We start from the raw sequence: 24,890 nt of genomic DNA on the forward strand, positions 1-24,890 counted from the left end.
TTGAAATGCCTTGGAAAGGCTGTCGTTTGCACAATTTCACAAATACTCACCGGGACCGAAACAACCGGTCAACTTTTCCCGGGTTTATCGCGTAGGCCTATTTTAACTTTTTCCCGCTGTCTTAGGAGGAGCTAGCCTAGAAATCTAGACGCACCCTAGCGGCAGCAAATTAATTTGCTCAGCCTGTACGTCTAGTAGCAAACCATAGGAAACAGCACTCTATTTTGTTAGAGTCTTAAGGCGGGCTTAACAGGATGACAACAGTCCTACAACGGTGAACAACAAGGAAGGTGGCTATGGCGAACGAAGAGCGGTTGTTTGAATCGGCGTTGCCGTCAACTTTGGAGGAGTTGGACTTGTGCTTTTCTTTGAAGTCATTCCTTTCGAAGAAGGATGTATTTGCCGTTTGCCAACCCGGATAACGGATATGGTCGAAGCGCTGGCCTATTGCATGCCTAGGCAGTTTGAAAGACAATTCTCTGCCCCGCCGGATTGGTTAAAAGGTGAATGGGTCGATTCCAGACTATACATTTCAATGGTATAGGATGGCCCGCCAGGCTAGGGAGGAGCTGCAGGGCCGTCACAAGGGGGTGCGAGTCCCTGTGCGGGATGCTAGGCCCTTTTCACTTAGGCCTACGTGCATGAAATCATGCGGTAGCTGGTGCCTAGGCTACCGTCGGTGCATTTTAGTAGCCTAGTCTAATAAGCTACACCAGCTTGTCTTTAAGAGGGGAAATTGTATAGCCTATAACTTTAGCTGAGTCACATATTTGGCCATATGGTGTTTATCATTGGCTACATCACGAAATCAAACTGTAACAAAGGCGAACACTTTAACAGGGCAATTAATTGGGCATGAATCGTTGTGCTGAACGCTATTTGTCAATGAGCAGAAACACACACGACATTCAAACTATAGATAAACTGTGCACTATGGAAACTGGTCTATAGGCTAACATTGGACAAATAAATGACATTGACTCGCCATATCCTGACTCCTGAAAAAAAAAATCTTGCTTAGCCTACTTTGCCGCAAACTCAGCAATGAAATCATAGGCCAGCTTGCAGGTAGCCTAACGTCTTCAATTCATACAAGAGCAAGCCCATAGTCTCTCCTGTGACATGAAGGTGCGCAAATAGTTTTTAATAGCCTGTTCAACTTCGAAAAGCTTCGTTCACCCGATGCCAGTCACTGATCGCAATTTCAAAGTTAGGGAAGCTTCGTTCAATCTTTTTAATGTCATCCTTGGCCAGGTGCAAGGCCCATCATAAGCGAGCCCCTGGGCGACGGCCCAAATGTTGCTCCATGAATACAAAAGTTAGGTGACCCTCCCTCCTAGACTAAAAAAAGTTGGGTGACCCTCCCCTCAACAAAGAATAAAAAGACATGACCCTCCCAACGGTCCCTAATACAGATCAAAGGAGCCTTTTGAGGTGGATAAGGCCCTCATTTTTGATGAGTCAGATCATTCAGCAGAGATTAACTATTTCTACATATTTTATGCTATTATATGGCCGGACATCAAGCCTTGGAAATGACTCTAGGCTTATTTGTCTTAGAGACTCCACATTTCGACATTTCTTATTCAATATGCCAATAGCTTGCTTAACAATGCATTGATTTTACATGCATTTTTGAATTTAGGAATAGCTTGTATCAAGAATTGAAACTATTTTTTGTCTTTAACCCATAGGAGACCTACTTCATTGGTCAACACTGGATACTGACTAAACAGCAGAGCATCTATGTTGACCACTCACTCATTAGTGTAGCATTTTACTTTACATGTTAAAGCCAATCAACACCAATCAAAACATGCACATTTCCAAAACAACCACCTGCCTCTAAGATCACTCTTTAACAACAGTTTAATAGTGAACACCACCAGCATCTGTGATGCCTAAGCTCAGGCCTCAATATGGATAATGTTCACCAGCATGGTATATCGCTGTAGATTTGTGTTGGCCTACTAGAAGTACCATTCTTTGCTGAATATAAAAAAAATATCTGAGGAATAATGAGTCATCTGTCATCTTCACAATGACATACTATCTGCTTGCTTAATTATTGACTTTCAAAACAAATCAGTACAATCATGGTCCTTTTATTAACTAAAGGATGTCTGTCTCCATGCACTGGTGGTCCTACAGTGTGAGAACTGTACTTATGCAGGATAATACAATATTAAGAATGGTCAAGTCAAACACATCTTGATAAATTTATATCGGTGGAAAATGATAGATACACAGAATCCTGGAACACAATTCATTAAAATATATATGTCTGGATATAAGCCACAGTCTTTGCAATGACATTCTTTTCACTTAAAGGCTGGTCATGCACAGCAGGCTACCATTTTAATGACCAGAATGGGCTGGTCTGCTGACTGGAAAGCATTTTACTGATTCCCACATCAAACATCAGAATTTAGGCACAAACCTTTTGATGTACTCTAATTAGATGGCAGATCATAGACATCAGCATCAAAACAAAAGACAACACCAGATCTTCCACATGGGATCATGTGGTGTAGCGTGGTCCCACTTTGATTCCACTGCACATAACATTTCCACGCTACATTAACAACCTAGGAGATGGAGGTCCTCTGCAAACCATATCCTTTGAAGCCACAACCTCTGATAAAAAGTAGTAAGGCTACCATTGAACTGAAACTACTACTGGAGTTTACATACTAGAGGTTATTATTGTGCCTGAAACTAAGCAAGTGACTGTGGAATTTCATAAGTTTAGGGTTAATACGGAGTACCTCAGTGCTTGGCTGCTTATTGGCAAGTGTGCTGACCTTTTAAGGGCAAGGAATGATCATGATGAGGTCATCTCATCATACTCAAAGCTGTGCAGATGGCAACATGATGCAACACACACACGATGAAGAAAAGACCTGATCAAAGGCGAGATGGTCGCCTTAACACACAAAAAAACATCACTCTCCATCCAGCGAGGGAGTGAGGGACTGACCTTAACCCATCTCACAGACTTGTGAGAGGACATTCCTTTTGTCAGCCAGACTTATCGTCCCCTCCTTTTCAAGTCAACAAGACTCCAGAAACAAACATTGCCGTAACAGTGTAACATGAATGATATAATGTTGGTATAGACCTGGAGACTGAACGATAGTTCTTTTTTTATCAAAACATTAAAATGCTACAATAAGCCCAGACAACACAATCCCAGCAAAACTCTGTGACCTTTGTCATTCTTGTTGATGTAGTTATGAGTAAATTTCTTGAAGAATTACACAAAAATCTAATGACAGGCTTAAAGCTGTGACATAAAGCATTGAGCTTGATACCTGTGCGTAGATGTGGGAGATATAACATCAGGAGATACTTGACATAGGACACAACAGACATGGTACCTGTATGGCTGGACTATGGGCCTTAAGGGACTTTCTTCCTGGCAAGTAATGTGAGCATTTCAGAAACATAATACAATATTACTTTATTATCCATTGAACATTTTCTATTTTTTTTTTTTTTTCATTTGTTGTGGTGCTGTCAGACCTGAAGTTATGGTGAATCATAAAAAAAATCCCCTGATTTATATAACATTTCTGTTTTGACAGAGAGAAACAGTTTGATCAAAATATCGTGTTGACCAGTGTTTGCTTGGTAGTATGGCATTTTTTAAATATATTTTAGTAGGAAATTCTCTTAATAAGGAAAGTTCTTAAACATATATTAGTATGCTAATTAGAAGCCCGACAGAGGCTCAAGTATAATCCTGTTTTTTTGTGTAAAGTTGACGGAACTGCCAATATTTCATACCCCTCCAAGTAGGCAATCTGCAACGAGAGGAGATGGTAACAGTGATTGACCATTCTGTATCTCACAATGCTACCAAACTTCCCAAAGACTTCATTGTTTCCATGCCAAATGTAATGCCATTCTGGTGGGCAAACATTTTCCACAAATGCTAATAGCGGTTTCATTTTTTGATGCTCCAGTGTAAAATTCATAGTCTATAAAAATATTGAGATTTACGTGAACATAACTTTCTTACTATGTTATTAAAAACTCCAGAATGTCCTTTGTGGATACACAGTGGGATGTACTGTATAAATATTGTATAAAATAAGGCAGTCTTTTCAGTAGGATAAACCAGATACAAAAAATTCTGGGAGAAAAATCATTTCAAGTCCAAAATATGTTTTTCTTTTCTTTTCACAGATTTCTGCTGTTCGCCGAGTGCCGTGTGATATACAGCATCATCTCGCAGTGGTGTCTCTGCGCACACACAACCAAACACCCAAGTGAACAACAACTTAAGAGCTTATTCCCAAATTCAGTATCCCAGCCTTGGACAAAAATGAGAGAATATTACATATCCATCATTGTTTACAGTGCAATATAAATGTGTCATTCAAACTAGTATTTGTAATAAGAAAATAAAAATGTCTTTATGTGAATGATTTTTTTCTCTACGGGTATTAAATATGGACAAGACTTACTGGATTATAATTTCTGTTAATCAGCTTTGGCTTTCTTTGCTTTTTAACTTTGTTCTTTCTTCCATTTCATTAGCTAATTAATAATTTCATTTATTTATTTTAGTATAGAAAATAATGAACATCTAAAAAAACAAAATAAATATATCAATGTCAATCTGTAATAGTGACCTTTGTTCCAGATGGTTACATTTGTTTCGTCTTCAGTTAGCATCCTAAATAAGCGTTGGTTTTGCTTTTTAGGACTGCCATAGAAGGACTGTGGAATTTGCCACATATCCTTTTAAAGTCAAGGATTAGCATAGTAGACACGTATTTTAAAGGGAAATCAAAAAACCCAAATCAAAGAAAAAAAAATACAACAGCAAGGACCAGTACAGGTGGAGTGTGATTCTACAGTCTTTCTTCTGAAAGAATGAGCATGAGCAGTCCTGTCGCGGTGCCAGGGTCTGGGTGAACATCACCACACACACGCACACACAGACACACATGCACACACACAGTCACTCCCCGTAGTTTTCTACACTACTTCCCAACACCTCACTCCCCTCTCATGAAAGATGCCTCTTAAAAGGTTTCTAAGCATCTTTTGTTTCAGGGTCTGTTTGTTTTCCATCTCTCTCCTTCTGCTACAGCTGTGCAGTCTAACAAACATCGTCCATGCTTGCATTGGAAGGAGCAGGCCAGACCCCATTTGTTCTGTAGAGGGGCAAGAGGGGCTCGCCCAGACAGAGTCACCAGACATCACCAGTCCAGCTGAGCCACCACTGGTGCGCAGAGGACAAGTGTGTGTGTATCTTTTTTTTTCTTTTTTCGTGCTCCCGTGTCTCCAGTCTCGTGCGTGTCCATCATGTCGCCTGTCCGTTCTCCGTGAAGCAGGTCGATGGCCTGCAGTCTGTGTTTTGAGCTGGACTAAAGCTTACAAAGGCAGGTGGATTGGGACGAGCCAGGCTGGGCCAGACCAGGGCCGCGGTGCCAGAGTGTGCGCTGTGGCAGAGTTGGGGGGGTGGGGCTTTGCGGTGCGGTGCGCAGACTCCGGGGAGACACTGCCTGGAGGCCTGCTGGGGAGTGGCTGGAGCAGGCGGCAGCGCTGTGGCGAGGAGGGGCGGAACGCCGAGGGCTCTACTCCGGCGGAGGGCGCAGGCTGTGGAGCTTCCGCTCGTCGAGGCCTTTCCAATACTTGTAGTTGTTGTCCAGGTGCTGCATGAGATTCGGGAGGTCTGCGAATGCTGCGGACCGCAAAAACCACAAGACAAATCCAGTGAGAGGGCCATAGAAAACAGTGCAAGAGAGCTCCAACTTGTCCAATAGGACTGGTTCCCAACGTGGGCATAATGAATAAAAAAAACTTAATGAGAAACTTGAACAACGAATAGGTCAGATTTCATATGGATTTCATATGACTTACAGCAAAGTAGCCAATAATTACCGAATTATAGCCTATTTTGCCGTTGGAAAATATGGTCAGGGCTTACCTTTTAGCCTACATGCTAATAATTAATACAACAGATCAAATAAAAAAAAAATTGTTTAATGATACAATAATTAAGTTTAACTGGTACAATATTTAAGTTCAACTAATTGCTGAAATTTAAAACGTAGGGACAATATCTAGCCCATGTGCTGTTAGCCATGTTGCTGATCGGCCTCTGAAGTCGAAACTCAAATTGAAGGTAATATGTGAGTGTCTCAAACTTTGTGCTGTGGTGTGGGGGAGAGAGGGGCTTCATTGTCAAAGAGGCTCTGTGATGAGGAGTTTGGGAACCACTGTCCTATAGGGGTTATGGACAGCTTTCTACAAAAGTAACATTGAGCTTGTGCATTACTTTTACAATTCTAGGAAAAGGACAATAGAAAACAATTCAAAGTGATTGCAGTTTTGGGAAAACAGAGTGCAGAATTTACCATCCCAGGCATCAAACATATCTGTGATGAAATAGTCAATGAAGGAGATTTGGGATTTGGGAATGCTACAGGTGTTCCTGTCAAACACGGGCATGACCACTGGGAGGCCCTGTCTCTTCTCCTCATCCGTCTGTGCAGACAGGAGAGAGGGATAGAAAGAGAGTGTAGAAAGAGAGTGAGACAGACAGATCTATTCATCCCAGTCAAAATTCAGTGGCAAAGTGTATATCCAAATGTTAAATCACATTTTTGTCTAATGAAGTGTATAATTAAATATCTATACAGGGCTATATTCAGTGATTGATTTAAATATAGTGCCCTACATTGTTGACAAGGAGTTTGAGGTCAATCAAATATGTTCAGATACTGTAAGGGACAACATGAATCACTTAAAGTTATGCCAAAGCCCTAGGCTAAATATATATGCAACATGGATCTCATCAGGATTGCCCCTATAATATTATATCCGTGTTACCTGTGCAAAATATTCTTCTGAAATGCGGCCAGCCCACTCAATACACAGCTCCAATGGTCGACAGGGATTCGAGATATCGGCGCACTTAATGAGCATGCGTTTCACAAGAATCCGATTCTCCGGAGTTGTCAAAATGCCTTTGACAGATTCCTCATCCCCATTCCCCTGGGAAAGGTGGAAGAGGGAGAGAGAGAGAGAGAAAGAAAAACAGCGAGAGACAATGAAATAGAAATACAAAATCAACAGAATTAGCAGGCTTTAATGAGAACAATCTGGTCTGAAAAGCACCATTACACCTTTACTGGCCTCCAAAAGAAACTCACGTTACTTTATTTCTCCCCAGAAAATCACTTGGCTTGGACTAGGTTACATTCAGTGTCTAAATTGAATTAAATTAATTACTCCAAAGGATGAAATCCATTCAGTTCCATGAGCACACACAAATGCTCTGACTGTTTGCTGGTTGGCCAGTTTGGAGAGGGGAGACATTTAAGGAGGCAAGGTAGGCAGATCCCACCATTTTCCTTAAAAAGCTCTAGGATCCTTTAAAATGGCTCTGTAGGGCATTCCACACTGGGTTGAGAAAGCTGGTACCAGCCTGTCAAATTTTCACCCTACGCAGCTGTCTTTGGCGGCTGTCTCATGGGCCAAAGCTATATCCAGGCAGTGGCTCTCACTTTAACCCAAATCCCAGTCACTTGTGGAGAGGAACATAAAAGTACAGCTTTTTTTTACAGGCAACTGGAACAGCTTCAGGGCTTTGGCTAGGTGTTACCAAATGCATGGTGGACAGTTTCTGCTGAATCTGTAAGTTATGTGGTGAAAGTTGCAGACATACACAGTCTTCCTGATAATACACTTATTTATTCAAAAATCTATATCTATCAAAAATATACATAGATCCTAAGGATCAGAACCATTCGGCTAAACATAAGCATTGTGAATTTGTGTTGACACATAAACTTTCTTACCCCATTCTCCTCCAAGGCTGCCAAGGGTTTATTGATGCTGTTGACGAACTTGTTGACATGCTCAAAGTGCTTGGTCATCTCGGTGGCCAGGACCATGTCAATGATGGCTTGCCGGAGTGTGCGGTACTCGTTTCTGAATAGAGCAGAGGGGGAGAACACAGGACGGGTTCAAATGTGATGAGTCTGCTATGCATTGCGGTCACCAGCCCAATGAATGGGCTGCATTGTTGAGGCTTCCCCCATCACTGGGGATTGTTGCATGTGAAGGGCACTGTGCTGGAGCTGAAATCACATTTAAGTAAGACCCCTGTCAAGGACATGCAACAGCAAACAGCTACAGCATGCAGGCACAACTGTCTGGACAATCCCCTATCCAGTGTCTTCCTGCTCTTTGGAGTGCTCATGAGGGTTGGTGACTATTATGGAAACAAAGCTGTTGGCCTCTTGTTTCTATACAGGTTTGAATGCAATGATTCAAATAAGCCAAACCAAGTATACATCTCATCTGTAGCAACACATGGCCGGCTTGCCAATTTATGGACAATGTCTTTTTTTTTAACCAGAAATCATATTAAACACAAAAGGGAATTTTGACATGCAAAGACCCAAAGGGCAGGCCCCCTGTCCCACCTCTCCATGTTCTTGAAGATGTTGCACTTGTCGTCCCTGGTAGTGATCTGGAAGGCCAGGGCAGCGTGGTGGCTCTCCAGGACAGCCGTGTCATTGTACAGGATGGCCAGCTCGCTCCCAGCATTGCACAGGAAGGAGTTGGTCCGGCCCGGGTGGTCGACGTCGTGCACTGTGGCGGCAATCAGGGCTGCGACCTCGTCTATGGGGTCCAGGCTTTGCTGTTGAAGAACATGGAATAGCAGTGTATGTGTGAGGGCGCTCTTATGACTGCACTGATGCTGCATGTACAGTATGTGCGGCCCTCAGCGCATTGTCTAGTCACCACCTAATCATCTCACGGCCAGACAAATGAACTTTAAGTGCAGAACCACTAATTAATTTGTGTCATAAGCAGTCCTTCATGCCTGGCTACCGGTAATTCAATAAAGTGCAATTTTTTTTAGACAAACAGTCCACAAATTCTGCCCCCCAGCTGTATGTGAGTGAGAGTCAGTGCATAGCCTATTTACCGCTGTCTATTGGCTAAGCTAATAGCGCAGGGCTGCCACGGGGGTTGAAAATAGAACGTTTCATAATCAGCTTACATTCCACAGCACACATGCATAACCAGCTAATGAGGCAGAGATTCATTTAGGCTAAAAGAAACCTTCCCTCTGGTGATGACACCGGTGCTCCCCTGCGCTCCGCACTGCTTACCTTAACTCTCTCCTTGCAGAGGAAGTAGGCGGTGGCGTGCAGTACGTCCGCTGCGTGGCTGGAGTTGTGGTAGGAGTTGCTGGAGTGGTAGTTGGCCTCGATCACCTGCAGCCATGACCGGAGCGTGGCCTCGGGGCAGCTTAGGAACTCGCACACGCCAAAGCGCGAGAAGATCTTTAAACCCAAGAAGGTTAAAGGCCTGCCAAGGGAAAAGAGTTCCGGATCACTTGACCAGATCTCCTATATGCGTCCCAATCATATTCTACATTGGAGAGGGTTAAAGCGGACTAAAATTAAACAAATAGATTGTACACTTCACAACAAAATAATTACCCAGAAAATATAGAATAAAGTATTTTCTTCAGGGATGTTTGGACTGAATATATAAAATAATTTATGCATTGGTGCCAAGACTATATTACTGGGAGTATGACCTTCACTGTTTGCATGAAGTTTCAGATCCTTACAGGTGGCTTACGATAAGATTAATCATGACTCACTCGTTTTCTCAGAAAGATCATCAGTGAACAGTAAATCTGTAATCTCAACGTAGGAAAGACACGAAAGCCACAGAAACATCTAGCACATATATGTAGGGTGCTGGAGCATGCGGAAGATATGGCCTACTTCCTCCACTCCCCACTCCCCTACCGCTTTATAGTGGCTGCCTCTAGGTTGAAGATGTCAAAGTCCCATGAGTCTTCATTTTCCATGGTCTGGGCCACCCGAGGGGGGATGTCGTTGAGTGAGAGTGGTGTGGTCAGGTGACTGGGGATGTGATGAGGCTCTGAGGACACAGAGAGGCATGTCAGCTTGCATCAAGAGCAGCAGGCTTGGGAACAGGCAGCTGGAAATGGATTAGCCTGGAAGGTAAACATGACGCAGGATGGGACAACTGGAAGAGCACAGAAGCCCCCCGCTGTGATCGCGCCGTATTACTCAAAGCTGTGTTGCAAGAAATTCTCTCGTCTTTTAAGCAGGGCATTAAAACATGAGCCTAGACTGTACTCACGTTTTGTTGAAAATATGTATTCATTTCCAGATAGTCTTCGTAAGCCATCCTGTGGAAAAAAGACCATATTCAGACAACCGACTCACAACAGGAATTATGAGGTTCAAGTATTTTTTGGAGATAAATATCCCTTATTCTTGACCCTTGCACTGTCAAATTTGAAACTAATTTTCCAGCATATTGCATGAGAAACAGCAGAGGCATGCGTGGCGACAGAATGGCATTGCGCTGGTGATTAACGTGTAAACAAGCAAACACATCAAAACAAACTCACCAACCCACCCTCACACTCTCCCATGGGGCAGCTGGCTTCAGCCCTGCCCCTAGTGCCTCTGTGTGTGTGTGTGTGTGTGTGTGTGTGTGTGTGTGTGTACAACTGGAGTGAATGTTTACCTCAGGAGTGAGAAAGGAAAGCGAGCAAGGCTCATCTTTGACCTGCACATTGTCTAATCGCGCATCAGCTCCAGCACACACGCGTGCTATTTTAAGCCCTTCTCTCTCTGCAACGTGGACTCAGAGTCAACCCAGAGACAGAAAACCCACTTTGAACATATCATGTCTGCCAAGAACCCAGACGAGATATACCTACAAACAACATTACTTATAAAGCCCAGAAGAAAAAAAAAAAACAGAATGACTATGTAATGGCAACACAGAAAAAGGTCACTTTAACAAGATACTGATCAAGAATTTCAGAGTAATTTCCTCTGGTGTTCTCTATGTAAAAGGGAGGCTAACGCAGGTCGACTGCTGGCCAGGCCAAGCCTGCTGTGTGGCCAAGAGTCGGCATGTGAGCGCAAGTCACGGCTCTTCATCGAATCCTCCAAGAACAGGATGTTTCCAGGCCACTCGGACCGAGAGGAAAAGTTCACTGGAGAGGGTGTTGTGGTGCCGAGCGGAGCGGCCGGCTTTTCCTCTGCAGCCCACGGGAGCACAAAGGAGGACAATCTAACACTTCCTCTGGGCCACGGCCAAGACTGCCAACTTGGCACTCTCCCTCTCCAGCTCCCCCCATCTCTCTCTGCCCCCCCCTCACTCTCTCTCCTCAACCAGGCAGGGCTGACTACAGTTCATGAACATGAACATGAACACACACACACACACACACACACACACACACACACACACACACACACACCTACACACCTAAACATTGCATTTTTGTCGGTCATCAAGATTTGAAACAGCCAAAAAAACCAATGACCAATGCATTAACGCATTACTTTTGTAAAATAGATGTTGTCAAATTAGGTTTAATAATAAGAAATCACGTAAATTAGCAATCAGTGAGGAGAGGCATAGAAGTACCGCAGATTTTTACAGACTTCTGCATGCAGCAACTATTTTCTCCTTTAATTTTCTCTCTGTGGAAGTCAGCAGCACGAGTCCAATTCATAAGGGGAATAAGATACTAGAGCGGACATGGTGCCATTTGTTGTAATTCGTGAATAATTAAATAAGGCCTGTAATGTTTCAATCATAAAGTAATCACATTGCAGAGAAACATTTAATGAAATCAATCAGTGACTTCCCAGCAATGACGCCATTTCACCTGAGGCCTGCTTGGCTGCCACCTAGTCCATCTATGGCTCCCTGATAAAGGCAACTTAGGCAGCTTCCTTCATGCAATCCCTTTGCAGTCTTCAAAGTCAACAACTAGACATGCAGCGGCAAAGAGTGGGAAAGGACGATTCTATAAATAACTTATTATATTCTGTGCCCCATCCAGTACTGTAACGTCTTCGATCCAATGAAATGACAAAACTGAGCCAGAAAAGATCTGGGTCTGGGTCTCCTGGGTCTGTGGCTGACATATGGATACCAACCGTCATCAGCCCCCCGACAAGGTCATTGGTGTGGGGGTCCTCCTCCTTGGTGCCCAGCTGGGGGGAGTAGAGCTCGGTGGTTCTCAGGATCTCTAGCACGCGGTCCAGGGCCTCCGCCACAGGCATGGGGCTGCTCTCTTGCGCTGCGTTGATGATGTTTATCACCTGGGTGTGCACAGACACACAGGAGACCACCTCAGCACTGGGGAGCGGGAGCCGCAGCACACAGCGAGACAAATACCAGCCAATGGGACGGGGGTGGGGAGTGGAGGGAGTTACAGTACCTTCGTTATTGGTGCTTCTATGGTCATGGAGTGGATCCGGGCCATAGAGGAGTGCCTTCTCTGGGAGCTTCCTGTGACAGATCAAACAAACACATATGCAGGCACGTTAGGCCCCGTTGCTGCCCGAGATTCGCTAAGGTTCAAAGAGAGCGTGTGTGTGTGTGTGTGTGTGTGTGTGTGTGTGTGTGTGTGTGTGTGTCCATCTCACCATCGCTCCCTCGTGATGTAGTGGAGCGGACGTCCAGGGAGCCTTTCCTCCTGTCCTTGTGTTTGCAGGACTGGATATCTGAGAGAAAAAGACTAAACCACTGAGCCACACACACATGCACACACACACACACACACTATGCAGGAGACTTCAGGATATGTATACATTATGGATGGGGCTCAACTAATCATCAAATGTCAACTGCCTTTTGGTCAACTTATGTTGTTCAAATGTTCTTTAAGTAGCCATATATTGTGTTAATACGTTCTGCTCGGTAGCTCCACAGTAATAGTTAGCACACAAGTGGAGATGAAAAACTGTCTGTTCTATTGTACTCTTAGGAAAACAAACTGACAGCTTGTCTTACCTGTCTGAGATTCAGCTTGTACACGATCACTGGATTTCTCAGTCTTAAAAGGCAAATAGAAAACATTTTACAAGACTATCATATTAAATATAAAATAACATAGTCCCTGTAGATGTGAATGTTGCCATTCTGTGCATTTATGAATAGCTTACCTTATTATTATCATTTAAAGGCCTGTTAATAGACACATAGTGTCTAATTTTTCTGAAAAGAGCAGAGAGACATGAAACTGTGAGAACTTGAGAGAATCTGCCTTAATTCCCAGAGAGAGATAAACAGTGTAACAGAATTAAAAAAAGGAATGAAATTAACAAAAACTGCACACTCACCCTCCCTGTCCAATAACAGGTGTAATTTTCACATTTTGTTGGACACTGTCTCCATTCTTCTTTTTGGCATAATAAATCCCTTGCCACTCCTGAAATATAAATATGGATATGACTTACAAGTAAAATAAATAAATTAGCATAGGCTACTGCCTATAATCAGAAACCAACACAAGCTATTTAACAGAGCTATCAGTTCATTTTACAGCATGACACATTATTGATAAGTCAAAGTAGCACAAACCAAAGCTAAAATCAGGTTCAGGCATACAAATATTTTAAAGTATACAATAAAATGCATTTTTGCCAAGCACTGGACCAATAACAAAAAGAAAATGGTGGTGACAAAAATAATGCATTTGTGAAGCATATCAAAGTGGTCAGTAGCCAAAAAAGGGAGTGGGGGGAGACATAGAGCTGTGTCCAGTCGAGTCCTTTTATGTCAGCCACCCTTCGTCTGCTTGGCTTGGTTCAAAAGCACCTTCCCACTGTTAGCCTGAGTGCAGATGACCTTCGTCCTCTCTGAAGTAAGCGCTCGCTGCACAGCTAGCCCCCCTATCTGTCCCCTTTCAAAAAAATAAATAAATACGGGCCCTTTGTTGTGTCTGATGCCTTGAGTCGCCATGGGTGACGGGCAGGTATTCAGGCTGGTGTCTGACCACAGAGGGAGGCTCAGGCTCTTCAGGTCTGTGACCAGCACTCCTCACTGCGGCATGCCGAGAGCCCGAATCGTAACAGTGGCACAGGTGCCTCATGCCTCATATAGGCACACACACATTGCCACCTTTTGTGTGCAGTCAAAGTCACTTGCAAATTATAAATGCTTACTCTTGGCAGAACATTCAACTACAATTTGATGCCTTGACATGGTACTTTTTGACATCTGGAGAAAATATGTTTAAAAAAAAAATACGTATAGATACACTGTACTCACCTTTCCTTTCCGTATGCAAGAATTTATAGTTTCAAGGAGATCAGGCTTATTTTTCTCGCTTTTAGGCACTTCTATGATTTCCTTCCCTATGAGTTCCCCCTTCTGGTATCCCATGATGGACTCATATGCGGGGTTTACATACTGCAGAGAGACATGAGCGGACGGTGTCAATGTCCACTAAATGAAGTGCTCATACAAAAAATACCTCCAGACAACTTGATTAAATCGTTGTGCAAACAAGGTGTGGAAACGGGGAGGGGAGAGGGGGGGGGTCAATGGTTTCATAAATATTCAGAAATAACAACAGCGAAAACAACAACATCCACAATGGCCCATAATATCAACAGCATCAGGTGATGTATTGATAAAACAGAACAGAGTGTGGTCCTTGATTTCAGTAGGGCCCTAGAGCTTTGCCAAAACAATGCGTTTTCAGTACCGTTAGCAAATTCGTCACTCATCCCGGCCCTCCTTGGCCAACACAAACGCTCCTTTTATATGAAAAAAGAACATGATAAAAATACTTCAACTGCCCTGTGACAAAAGAAGCCATTCAACCAAGGGAGAACACAGATATCATCATTGATATCATCGGTCACAAGACTTTCTAAACAAGCCTCTAAAGAAGGGGTGAAGACGATCACACACTATCACACTATCCTATGGGTAAGCAGACGCGCACACACACACACACACACTACAGGAGAGCTCTTTTGAGCACATTCTCTTAAATGGGTGCACTATGGAATGCCAACATAATGACCAGTCCTTTTGGAGTGACTGAGTTCCATTGAGGAAAAGAGCAGGATTCTCTCCAAACGAACCTGAATCACTTGATCTTCACTTGTGATCTCAATGGCCTCTTGACTCTGCTCCAGAGCGGTGAAAATAGCATTGCAGGCTCTGGAAAAGGGAAACATGGACATTGGCACAAATATATACACATATATAGGTTTTTGGTGTGGGATAGACGATCAAGGCGAAACAAATGAGACTGGTGAGAACGGCACAATTGCTCCCAATAACAGGGATGTTAAGCATCCCAACGTTGAATTGTGTGAGAAGAGCCTTCAGCTCTGTATGGTGTAAGAGGTTATAACTGTTTTCAAATCCAGACCTCAGACTATTCATGAGTTTACCTTCCTGACCTCCATTACTACTGACCTATGACCCAATTAGAGAGCTAGAAATTATTAACAATTATTCAGTGTGTGCATACATCATTACTTGAGATTATGGCTTGAATTTGTAAACTACAGTTTTGTTAGAGTATTCATCATTACAATTCTTCATTTTACAACAGATGAAGAGCTGTTTGTTCTGTTGAAAAAGAAAATGAATGCATTTTTTTAGGAATTTGCCCCATCAAAAAAACTAAATTATCATGTCTACGTCAAGACAAGCCACACCCCCATACACAACCACTCCCCTTTGGCTACAGAACCAGTTTAGTGCCTGCAGTCCACACCTGGGAAGCATGCAGACTGCTCCGTCCACTTACCTTACCAGACCACACAGATCACTGGTCAAACCTCTGGCAAGAGTTAAGGTTGGAATCCCAACCATGTCTCAACAAATGCGTGTTTAATTTGTTTGTTTGTTGTTTGACTGGGGAACTTGTGTGACTGGTGTAGCTCTTTCAGAAGCCAGTGGAGTGCTAACGGGGAGAAAGAGAGCTCACCTTAGCTTGAACTGTGCCCGCACTTCTCCATGCTCCAGCTGGATAAGCTCATTGTAGCAGGCCATCATGTTGGCATTCTCCACATACCGCTAATGGGAACACACACACACACACACACACACAAAAAAAACGTGGTCCAACACCAACATTAACAATAAGACCGGCTTGACAATCAGGCATTTTCATTACAGGCCAAACAAGTGTTTTAGTGTTACATACTAATCTCACAAATATGTCTGCGTCAATCAAGGGTTAAACACTGACGCAAGCAACGGGCACGTAAACGTGATTTATGCATTTTTTTCCCCCTCTGGTGGATAGCTCAAACAAAGGATTACATCAGGTATATATATTGCACAATTGGTCAGGTTTGCCGAGTGTATGCCGCAATACAGCAGCAGCCAACGCAGCTTAAATAAAAGGACTGTGCGTGTACTGTACTGTGCATTTCAAAATCCTCACGGCTTGGTTTCAAATGCAAAACTATCATTTCTGAATACCATCACTGTAGTGACACATCAAAGTCTTACTCACTCTGTTAAATCCTGCAGCTATCAGAGACATCAGAGTGGCTTCTTCACGGTCCGGCCTTGAATGACAGTTTAGAGGCATCAGAAAAAGAAAAAAAACAGTCTCACTGATTGGCACAGGCACACGAAACTCTCCTGATCCACACACAGTTAGTTTAACAGTTCATGTGAAGAGTGCAGCTAGGTTAACACCCCCCGCCACACACACACACAAACCTCTTAATTATTCAACTTAACCATACATGAATTTTGAGTTTTTAAGTTCTGTTTAAAATGCTGCAGATGAATAAGTGAGGGCAAATGCTCAAGGATGGCAGCGCACAAGTGCACAACTGCAATACTTACCTTTTCACAACAGCAACAATCACAGTGTTTTCTGATGAGTTCACCGCTCTAATTGACCTGTATTTAAACAGAGAGAGCTATTTAGCGTGAGCTGCACTGGCCAACGCAGTGGCATCAAATCAATGTTGGTTTAGTTATTCATGGTCCGATTCTCAGAGGCAGATCCCAGTTGTGCAGCTCACTGTAAATAAATACGCTTTTGAAAGAATGCACTGTACATGGGCAGTCATCAGCTAGCAGTTAGCCCAAGCCTTTCACCATAAAGCCTCCTTGGTTCTTTCTCCGGCAGCACTGCATATACACTGAGAGTATAGATGGGCCAAAATGAATAGGGTTAACATACAGGGAAGGCAAGCTAAATGAATGTTTATAAAGGTGTTTTGGTTTAGGGCTGAGCTAAAGATAGCATGGAGGGGGGTGTGCATTTCTCATTTAAACGGGACATGACTTCACCAGCACCTGACAGAAGTTGAGCTGGAGAAATCCCTGGTTTGCCTATGCAGGGAAATCCAGAAGGCAAGACTTCTGTTGGCTGTATCTCCTGAGATGTTTCATACAGAACAAAAGCAGTGGGGATTCTCTCTCTTCATGACATGTTTTCTTCTAGTGAAACTGCTGGGGCTACCGACTCATGAGTGGAATAAATCTAGTGAGAATAATGGTGATAAACACTATAAAGTACTGAAGTGGAATTACATAATAACTCGACAAAGAATACCTCGTAAGATAGTATTTTATGTCAAACTCCATACAGACAATGAAAGACAAAAAAGACCACATTGAAAATTGGACATTAATGTAGTGCTATGTTTAAAGCTTAAAGAATATAGTACAATTTGTAGTGGAATGATATGTTTTAGGTACAGCATTTGTTTTAAGAATTTTAGCAATGTGGAATTTGTCATGTTCAAAAAAATTTTTACCATTTAAATTAGATGATTTTGCTATTCCTTTAACCATCCATTTAAGTGCATTGGTATTACAGTTCACTTGGATTGGGCAAAACATAAGTCTTTTAGTCTCTGCACCTGGGATTATAAGACTATAAGGAATTATAAGGATGGGGTAATGATGAGCAACTTTCTCTATGGTAGATTGCACTGTTTAATAATGATGAAAAGACAATATAGGACATGTAACAATCATTGAGAGATAACAGCATGGAATCTGGGTCATGTAATATGAAACATAATTCATAATCAGACAAAGCAATAATCTTCATAAAAGGGGACCTACCGACATAGTGCTTCTGCATCAAAATATCTGGAATGTCTGTGATCGATGATAATGAGGTCATGATGCTTTTCTAGGAAGCACTCGAGTGCAGATTCAGGCGTTCGGGCTATGCTGCACTTGAAGTTGGCTTTCTCACAGGCCCAACAGAAGCCATTGCTCTGGCTGTCTTCTTTGGCAAACACTAAAAGTACCTATTGAGAGCGGCAGACAAAAAAGACACCGTTTTCACAGAGAAACCACAAGCTTTTCAAAGATCATGTGATTAAACCAAAATGATCTAGGGGATTTAAAACGTTTCAATGTTTATGAAATGAAATCTATTCCGAAATAAGGAACAGCATAGCTCAATAGGACACCAGTAAAAATAAACAGGGCATGAGCAGTCGCAGAGCCATCGGTCACACTGCATGTCTGGAGATTGATTGCGGCTCCTTTTCTGCTGCGCGTCACGTCTCGTGCGTCAGCCGCTCTTTAGTCCAGCGCTGTGATTTACACTGTTGGTCACACTGGCATCAGCTTCCCTCCGCTGAACCACCGCGGCCGGGCAACAAGGTGCTGCTGCCCCAGGCCAAATCAGCCATTTAGAGCGCAGGGCCTGCCAAAGGCATTTTAATGTAACTCCTGTGCTTGCGTAAATAAGAGGCGAGCCATGAGGCCCCCCTCTAGAATTTGCAACACTAAGACCAAATCCATGAGTCATTCATGCTCTCACAGACGTCATCTTGAATCCGGTCAGCGGCGCAGACAGTGAACATTAAGAATGAGCAGTTTGTTCAGCAGAGTATAGGGTTTTTTCTCTCTGTCTTTTTCCCCCCACGTGTAACACAACAGCCAGGAAAGGTACAAAAGAAAAGCTGTGTTTGGAACAAGCCCTACAGACAGACCCTCTGGGGTTAAGTTTTGTGGGGGGATAATTATGGTTTGAATTCTCTTGAAAGTGTCAGCCCTTCTTTTTTTCCAAAAGCATTACCTCATCGACCAATCACAACCCAGTAAAGGCATCTGGACTGCTGCGAGCTAACAGAAACCATGAACCTAAAGCTCTGGGAGATACCGATACGAGTTGCACACATTATAAATACACAAGTCACTCACACAAGTATGTGCAGTGCTTGTACAGAATTATGTCAGAATTCCACATCAACATGCTGTTGAAGTCCACATTCTTTCTGACCATGAACTTCCCAGTAACACTGAGCCAAGAAGTATGTTCCATTTTCAGGGAAGTTCGTGCCAGATTGTCTCACATACAGTATATACACAACATAAAGGACGAAACTCTAACCTTAACTCAGCTAAAATGAATTAGGACTGTGATTAAGAACACCAGAAATTAGTTTAAAAAAAAAGGCTTGGGAAACATAGGGCAGGAGAAGAGGACACATGCAGTTTGATGAGGTAATTTTACACAAGAGAATTACTTTGGCAGTTTGAAACTGAATGTCTAGAAAACATCATTGTTAAAAACATGCGGCCAAGTCCCGTGAGCAAGGAAGGAATGGCAGGATCAGCTGTGAGTCCAGAGTGGCAAAAACAGGAAAGGGAAATCTCTTGGTTTCATTTTCCTACTGTGATTCAACTGAAGCGCATCAATGCAAAACTGACAGGTATTGTTAAATATTAAACGTTAAACAAAAGCTTTAAATTTCACTCCTTCTTATTTGGGAGGGGAACGTATGACTTACAAAAGCCATGAAAGCACCAGTGAAGTGGGTGATTCAATCACAAGGAAGCAACAAAATATGAACTTAACTGTATGAATCACAAACCTTTATCTTATGCTGCATAAGCAACATCCTGATTTGACTTTAATTGTTGGTGCAACAACATGTGAATATGAACCACACAACCCATTTTCTGCACAGAGCAAAACAAACCACCCCATGAATGAGAACATCACTTTCTTGCGCACTGTCAATCCTTCAACACACGTAACAAAAGGAGAAAATGCCAAGTGCAGTGCTGCCTCTTTATAATGAACCATTCAATGTCTGAGACTGCCAGACATGTGGATCCAAGGGCTTTCTATGTCCGCCTCATATGAGATTGATTGTCTCTTATGGTATGCTCATTGTTGCACACGGACAACGCCGTTGCCATGGCAACCTTAGGGTATGGCACTCACAATCCTCCCATTAACACATCGCTCTTTTGGACTGAATGGAGAATTGTGGCCTTTTGTCTTCAAGCTATCAGAGTGATAGTGTGCTCAATGAGGTCGCATCCAGATGTGTTGGTGCTGAAGTGACACTGCAAATAATCCATGAAGGAAGCTCTTGTTTTACACACAGTAGACACAAACTGTATTTTGGCAAGAACATTCTGGTTCTCGAAGAATGACCTCAACCCATTGCTCCACTGCAGGAAAACAAATGCTTAGTTGTTGCACTTAGGAGGAAGGTACCTTTTGGGATATTTATTTGTCCATTGTGTTTTAAAAGCAGAGAAAAGGCTGGACATTACCTGAAGCTGATCTTCGTATAACTTCATTGGTCCAAACTGCACCTCTGTTAATGTGGTCTGAAATGGAACAAAACAATCAGAACGATGTTAGCTTTTCAATTATGAGATCATTTTAAGTTAATAAGATAAAAGTAGTAATAGTATATACACTGTATAAAGACAACAGTTCATCATACCATTCAAAAACTGTAAAACTATGGGATATCACATTGATTCATGAAATAATATTTGATTTGCTTCGGATGCAGTTTAGATGCAATGTGTGCAGGGGGACACCTTAGCTCCAAGCTGAATGGATAGTATAAACACACTGCACTGAGAAGAAAATATGCCTTCTTATGGGAAAAAAATGGAACTCTGAACAAAGCAAATTCAAACTTTCCTCCAAATGAGAGGAGAGTTCTCTCTGCAAATAATTTAGCTTCCTTCCTCCTAATGGAGCTCCACACAGGGGTTAGTATCTATGGCAACCAAGCCCTCTACGGACAGCCACCCCTCCAGAATTCCACTTCTCAGTAAACAATCTGTGCACGTGAGACACGCACCAAGTGGAATTTGAAATTAAGGTCCGATTTGAAATCACTTCATGCAAAAAGGTAAGCCCCTTTAACAAGTTGCTTAGCACAATTGTAATCCTGCCATGCCATGTCAACAAGCCCCACTACTGACCAAAAGGGCAATAAAGAGGTGTTTCTGATTTGCTTACAGCAGTTGGGTCATCTCCAAAACTATCTTGAAAAGACTGTAACAGCCCCTTGTAGTGGGAATGCATGGTAATTGTAAATACTTATTACTGAAAATAATGACAATAATAAAGTTGCCTAATATTAGATGGTTAAGTACAGCAATTACAGTACAGTTACATACATTTGTGGAAATGTGTGGACATGTAATGTGCAGTGTACTAATTTAAAGCCATACACATATAATATAAGATAATATATAATATAATAAAATATATTTTTATTTATTTATTTATAAGTCTATAAATTAAATACTTTCCTTTTCTGTACCAAGGCAAGTAACATTTTGTACCTGTGTTTTTTGTGTTTATTACTTTGTTTATTTATGAATCTAACATTACTGCTATGGTAAAAATTGTGACGTATTGAATTTTGCCACAGGCCAGGCCAAGCCAAGCAGAACGGCGTGCTCTGGTTGAGTGGAGCGATTTTTTCCTGCTTAATTGATGCAGACAGAGGCAGTGAAAAAGCCCCTCATGCTATGGACATGTTACACTGCACAGATACAGCCTGCCATGCAAATGTCATATATGCCCCTCACCATCGGCACTACTCCAAACTGATCACAAGACATCCACAAGCCTACCAATGCCAACACACACACACACACACACAACAGAACCCAGGGTACATGAGGATGCTCACATATACTCTCTTATCTGCACATACAGTACAGAACCAGTCACTCTTTCACAGGCACACACACATACAGTACAGAACCAGTCACTCTTTCACAGGCACACACACACACACACACACACACACACGCTCGTGCACGCACAGACACACACTCATGTAAACGTACACAGGCAGCAACATCTTGACCTAATTTACAACAGCCTCACGATGAGCTAACAGTAACGGACGGGTCCTCTGCTGTTAGTGTTAACCCTAGACAGGCCTTTTGATTGAAAATATACAGTATGCATGTGCCATCTGAGCAACACTCGATCGAATGATGACAGAATTACGAGGAGACATCCAAAGGTTGCATGTTTGGATCAAATCCAGACCAAAATGTATACTTGTGCGTTTAATCATCTCGAGTCACTGCCGAGCAGCAAGAGGGCAGAACCATCGGAGAACCTCCCGGGCCTCAAAAAAAAGAACACAAGGCCCGCAGCGTAACGTTTTCACACTGCATATTCCCGTTTGGCCCACATCTCATCCAGTGACATGTGTATGTACATGGCCGTGTCCACTCAGTAAGCACTCAGTCCAGAACACATAAACAAAAGGAGAAATGCTCAGAGTGCTGGCAAAACGTCCAGCAGCCCCTGCTGCTAACGCCACGCCACTCACCTCACTCTCCCAAAACACTTTCCACAACCGCGTGACGTACCAGCCCTGCTCATTCTGGTGACAAATGGGGGACTAGCATGCGCCGTTGTTGGATGCAGATGGCAGAGTTCAGCTCCATACACCTACTGTATTTACCTAGCAATGCTGCCTTTAACCCTGCATCCTGTCTACTGGGTGCATCCGGTCCTATGGATCTCCTCGCCACAAAAGCCCTTCATATAAACTGGGAGAGTGGCTTTCCACCAAAGTGAAAAACAGGAAATTGGATGACATTGTTCAGTGAGCAGACGTCAGCAGAGACAGATATAAAAGGGTAAACAGTTTCCTCGCCGTGGCAGAGGGAGCGGCACGTTTGGAATCTTGGGACGTCGGCTACTGCTCTCTCCTGTGCGGGGCAGCACGGACTAACCCCTGTTGGGTGGAGGGGACATGCATGGCTGGGCGCAAAATGCCAATCACCTGCAGGCTTGCTGGCAAGCTGCTCTTGCACACTGACGTATGCTGGTATGTGTTAGCAGAAAGGGAGGAGGGCTCCACATTGGCCCCGTTTAAGCCAGCCAGCAAATTATTCTCGGATTTTTTTTTGTTCAGTGGTTTTTGTAAACTTTCGGGCGTGCAGTTTCACAGCCCAGAGTAATTTAGCTTTAAAAGAGATGAGATGCATCTATAGCCAAATAGAACAGACTCAGTTGGACAAAACATACACACTAGATGTGAACGGACATGAATCAATATTCAGCTGTTTGTTTTGCCTTGTTTGGAAAAGCACAAGGGGAAAGTCACATGCATATGATGAGGACACCGCTAATAACTGACATAGTTTTGACTTTGCCACCAATGTTGACCAATTTCAAGTTCCAAGTAAGGCTGACAACTTTCAGAACACTGAATATATTTTATGTGAGCAGAATGGACAAATAAATCAAAATATATTTATTTGTACTCCCCTCACAGACCCTGTGTAGATAGCACTATTCAGATCTGGTAGCCTACACAAATTAGCTCAGAGACTAAGGTAACACGGTCCTAATTACCAGGGGGGTATTATAACTATGTGGTTTAGTGACAAACCTGGGTAAGTTAACTCAGAGTAAGGGGTAAGCCTCCTAATAGAAGAGCTATATGGCTTCATTCTCCTAACAAAACAATGCCACTTACCCAGGTTTGTCACTAAACCACATACTTGGAATGCCCCCCTGGTCACATAGCAAGGCTTTCTTGAGTGTCCTGGAAGGATCAAACATCATACCATCCAATGGCCAACGTGAAACACCAAACGTGCAGACACAACAGAAGCATGGGCCAAACAATACCCAGACAAGCACTGCAATCCTTACAGAACCGTAATCATGCTAGTCACGCAGGCCCCATGTTTGCATTGCACCTAATGAACAAGCACACTCATTATGAAACCCCAACCACAACCAGCTCTGATAGGTTTTAGTTGACCATCTGAAAGTCACAAATAACGGGAAGCTGACCAACATGGCATGAAAACCTTGGGTGATGTACGTGCCCTCCGTCCGGACGCATTACATACACTGACCAAGTATGTCGCCGATGGAGCAGAAGACTTTAGGTGAGTCACTGCTTCCATAAGTAGGCCACCATGGATTGGTGCCCTAAATACTGCAGAAAATGTCAAACCGACAACTGCTATACAGTCAACAGTGAAGGTATTATAAAGCGAAAGGGCAACAAAGTAAATGTTTCTGTCATGCCTTCTCACTAAAGCAACATCCTCTGCCGATAGGACTGAGTTTAATACACGTCACGTGATCTGACTCACTAAAATAGACTATTGTTGGCTCAAGAGTGGTTTTAGCACTTATTGAATTAGCTAGTCTACAAATACAAATATTCACCTTAGTATAAATGAAGAACAATTGACTGTCTACACATTTACACATATCAAGGATTGGGTGTAGCACCGAGATGTAGACTTTCTATTGAGAACACAGTCTGGTCCAGGATGACTTAATCCTTATCCAGGATAAAGCCATTCTTGCGAAAGCACTTTCATCATTCCCTTGCATGCAGACTTACCAGCACCTGGCCTCTTAACAAACTATGAAGAATGAGAAGTATAAGGACACAAATGTGCTTACACTATATTACGTCAAAAAGTCTTCACACACATTCATTCCACACATTTTGAGAACAGCCAAAAAAAAAAAAAAAAAAAAAAAAAAAAAGATTTCAGTTCCCAGAGCCATTTCCAGATATGGAGGATTGTTTTAAAATGGCAGAAGCGCAGGCCTATGTTTTATCATGTGCTCAGTTACAGTGCACTAAGCAAGAACACTCTGACCCCAAATCTGTCTGCCAGTTTATCTTTCACTTCACAAGATAAAGCATAGGCCTACGCAAACATATTGTGTTGATGCTCATTACACACAGTCAGCAGACACTACATCATTCCAAGACATGGGCTCAAAATGTCTACCGATATATAATTTGTGTTCAGAATCTGAATCAGGTAACAGA

General features: G+C 42.8%; 1 protein-coding gene across 1 annotated transcript in view; it reads right to left on the reverse strand.

Moving 5' to 3' along the window:
• Window positions 1–2,089: 2,089 nt before the first annotated feature.
• The window catches only part of pde8a (phosphodiesterase 8A), a 35,625-nt gene continuing 12,824 nt past the window's right edge, over window positions 2,090–24,890 (reverse strand). The window contains exons 2-22 of the mRNA XM_048262650.1: window positions 20,359–20,415; window positions 17,896–18,086; window positions 16,660–16,716; window positions 16,319–16,373; window positions 15,785–15,873; window positions 14,928–15,006; window positions 14,104–14,244; window positions 13,173–13,261; window positions 12,996–13,047; window positions 12,844–12,886; window positions 12,477–12,554; window positions 12,269–12,339; window positions 11,985–12,149; window positions 10,159–10,207; window positions 9,798–9,933; window positions 9,147–9,345; window positions 8,451–8,668; window positions 7,821–7,953; window positions 6,850–7,014; window positions 6,375–6,504; window positions 2,090–5,698 (exon numbers count right to left, since the gene is read on the reverse strand). Coding sequence (XP_048118607.1) covers window positions 5,592–5,698; window positions 6,375–6,504; window positions 6,850–7,014; window positions 7,821–7,953; window positions 8,451–8,668; window positions 9,147–9,345; window positions 9,798–9,933; window positions 10,159–10,207; window positions 11,985–12,149; window positions 12,269–12,339; window positions 12,477–12,554; window positions 12,844–12,886; window positions 12,996–13,047; window positions 13,173–13,261; window positions 14,104–14,244; window positions 14,928–15,006; window positions 15,785–15,873; window positions 16,319–16,373; window positions 16,660–16,716; window positions 17,896–18,086; window positions 20,359–20,415 — 2,304 coding nt within the window. The 3' untranslated portion in view covers window positions 2,090–5,591. The remainder of the gene's footprint in view (window positions 5,699–6,374; window positions 6,505–6,849; window positions 7,015–7,820; window positions 7,954–8,450; window positions 8,669–9,146; window positions 9,346–9,797; window positions 9,934–10,158; window positions 10,208–11,984; window positions 12,150–12,268; window positions 12,340–12,476; window positions 12,555–12,843; window positions 12,887–12,995; window positions 13,048–13,172; window positions 13,262–14,103; window positions 14,245–14,927; window positions 15,007–15,784; window positions 15,874–16,318; window positions 16,374–16,659; window positions 16,717–17,895; window positions 18,087–20,358; window positions 20,416–24,890) is intronic.

Source organism: Alosa alosa, chromosome 14 (assembly GCF_017589495.1).
Source record: "Alosa alosa isolate M-15738 ecotype Scorff River chromosome 14, AALO_Geno_1.1, whole genome shotgun sequence".
NCBI lineage: Eukaryota > Metazoa > Chordata > Actinopteri > Clupeiformes > Clupeidae > Alosa > Alosa alosa.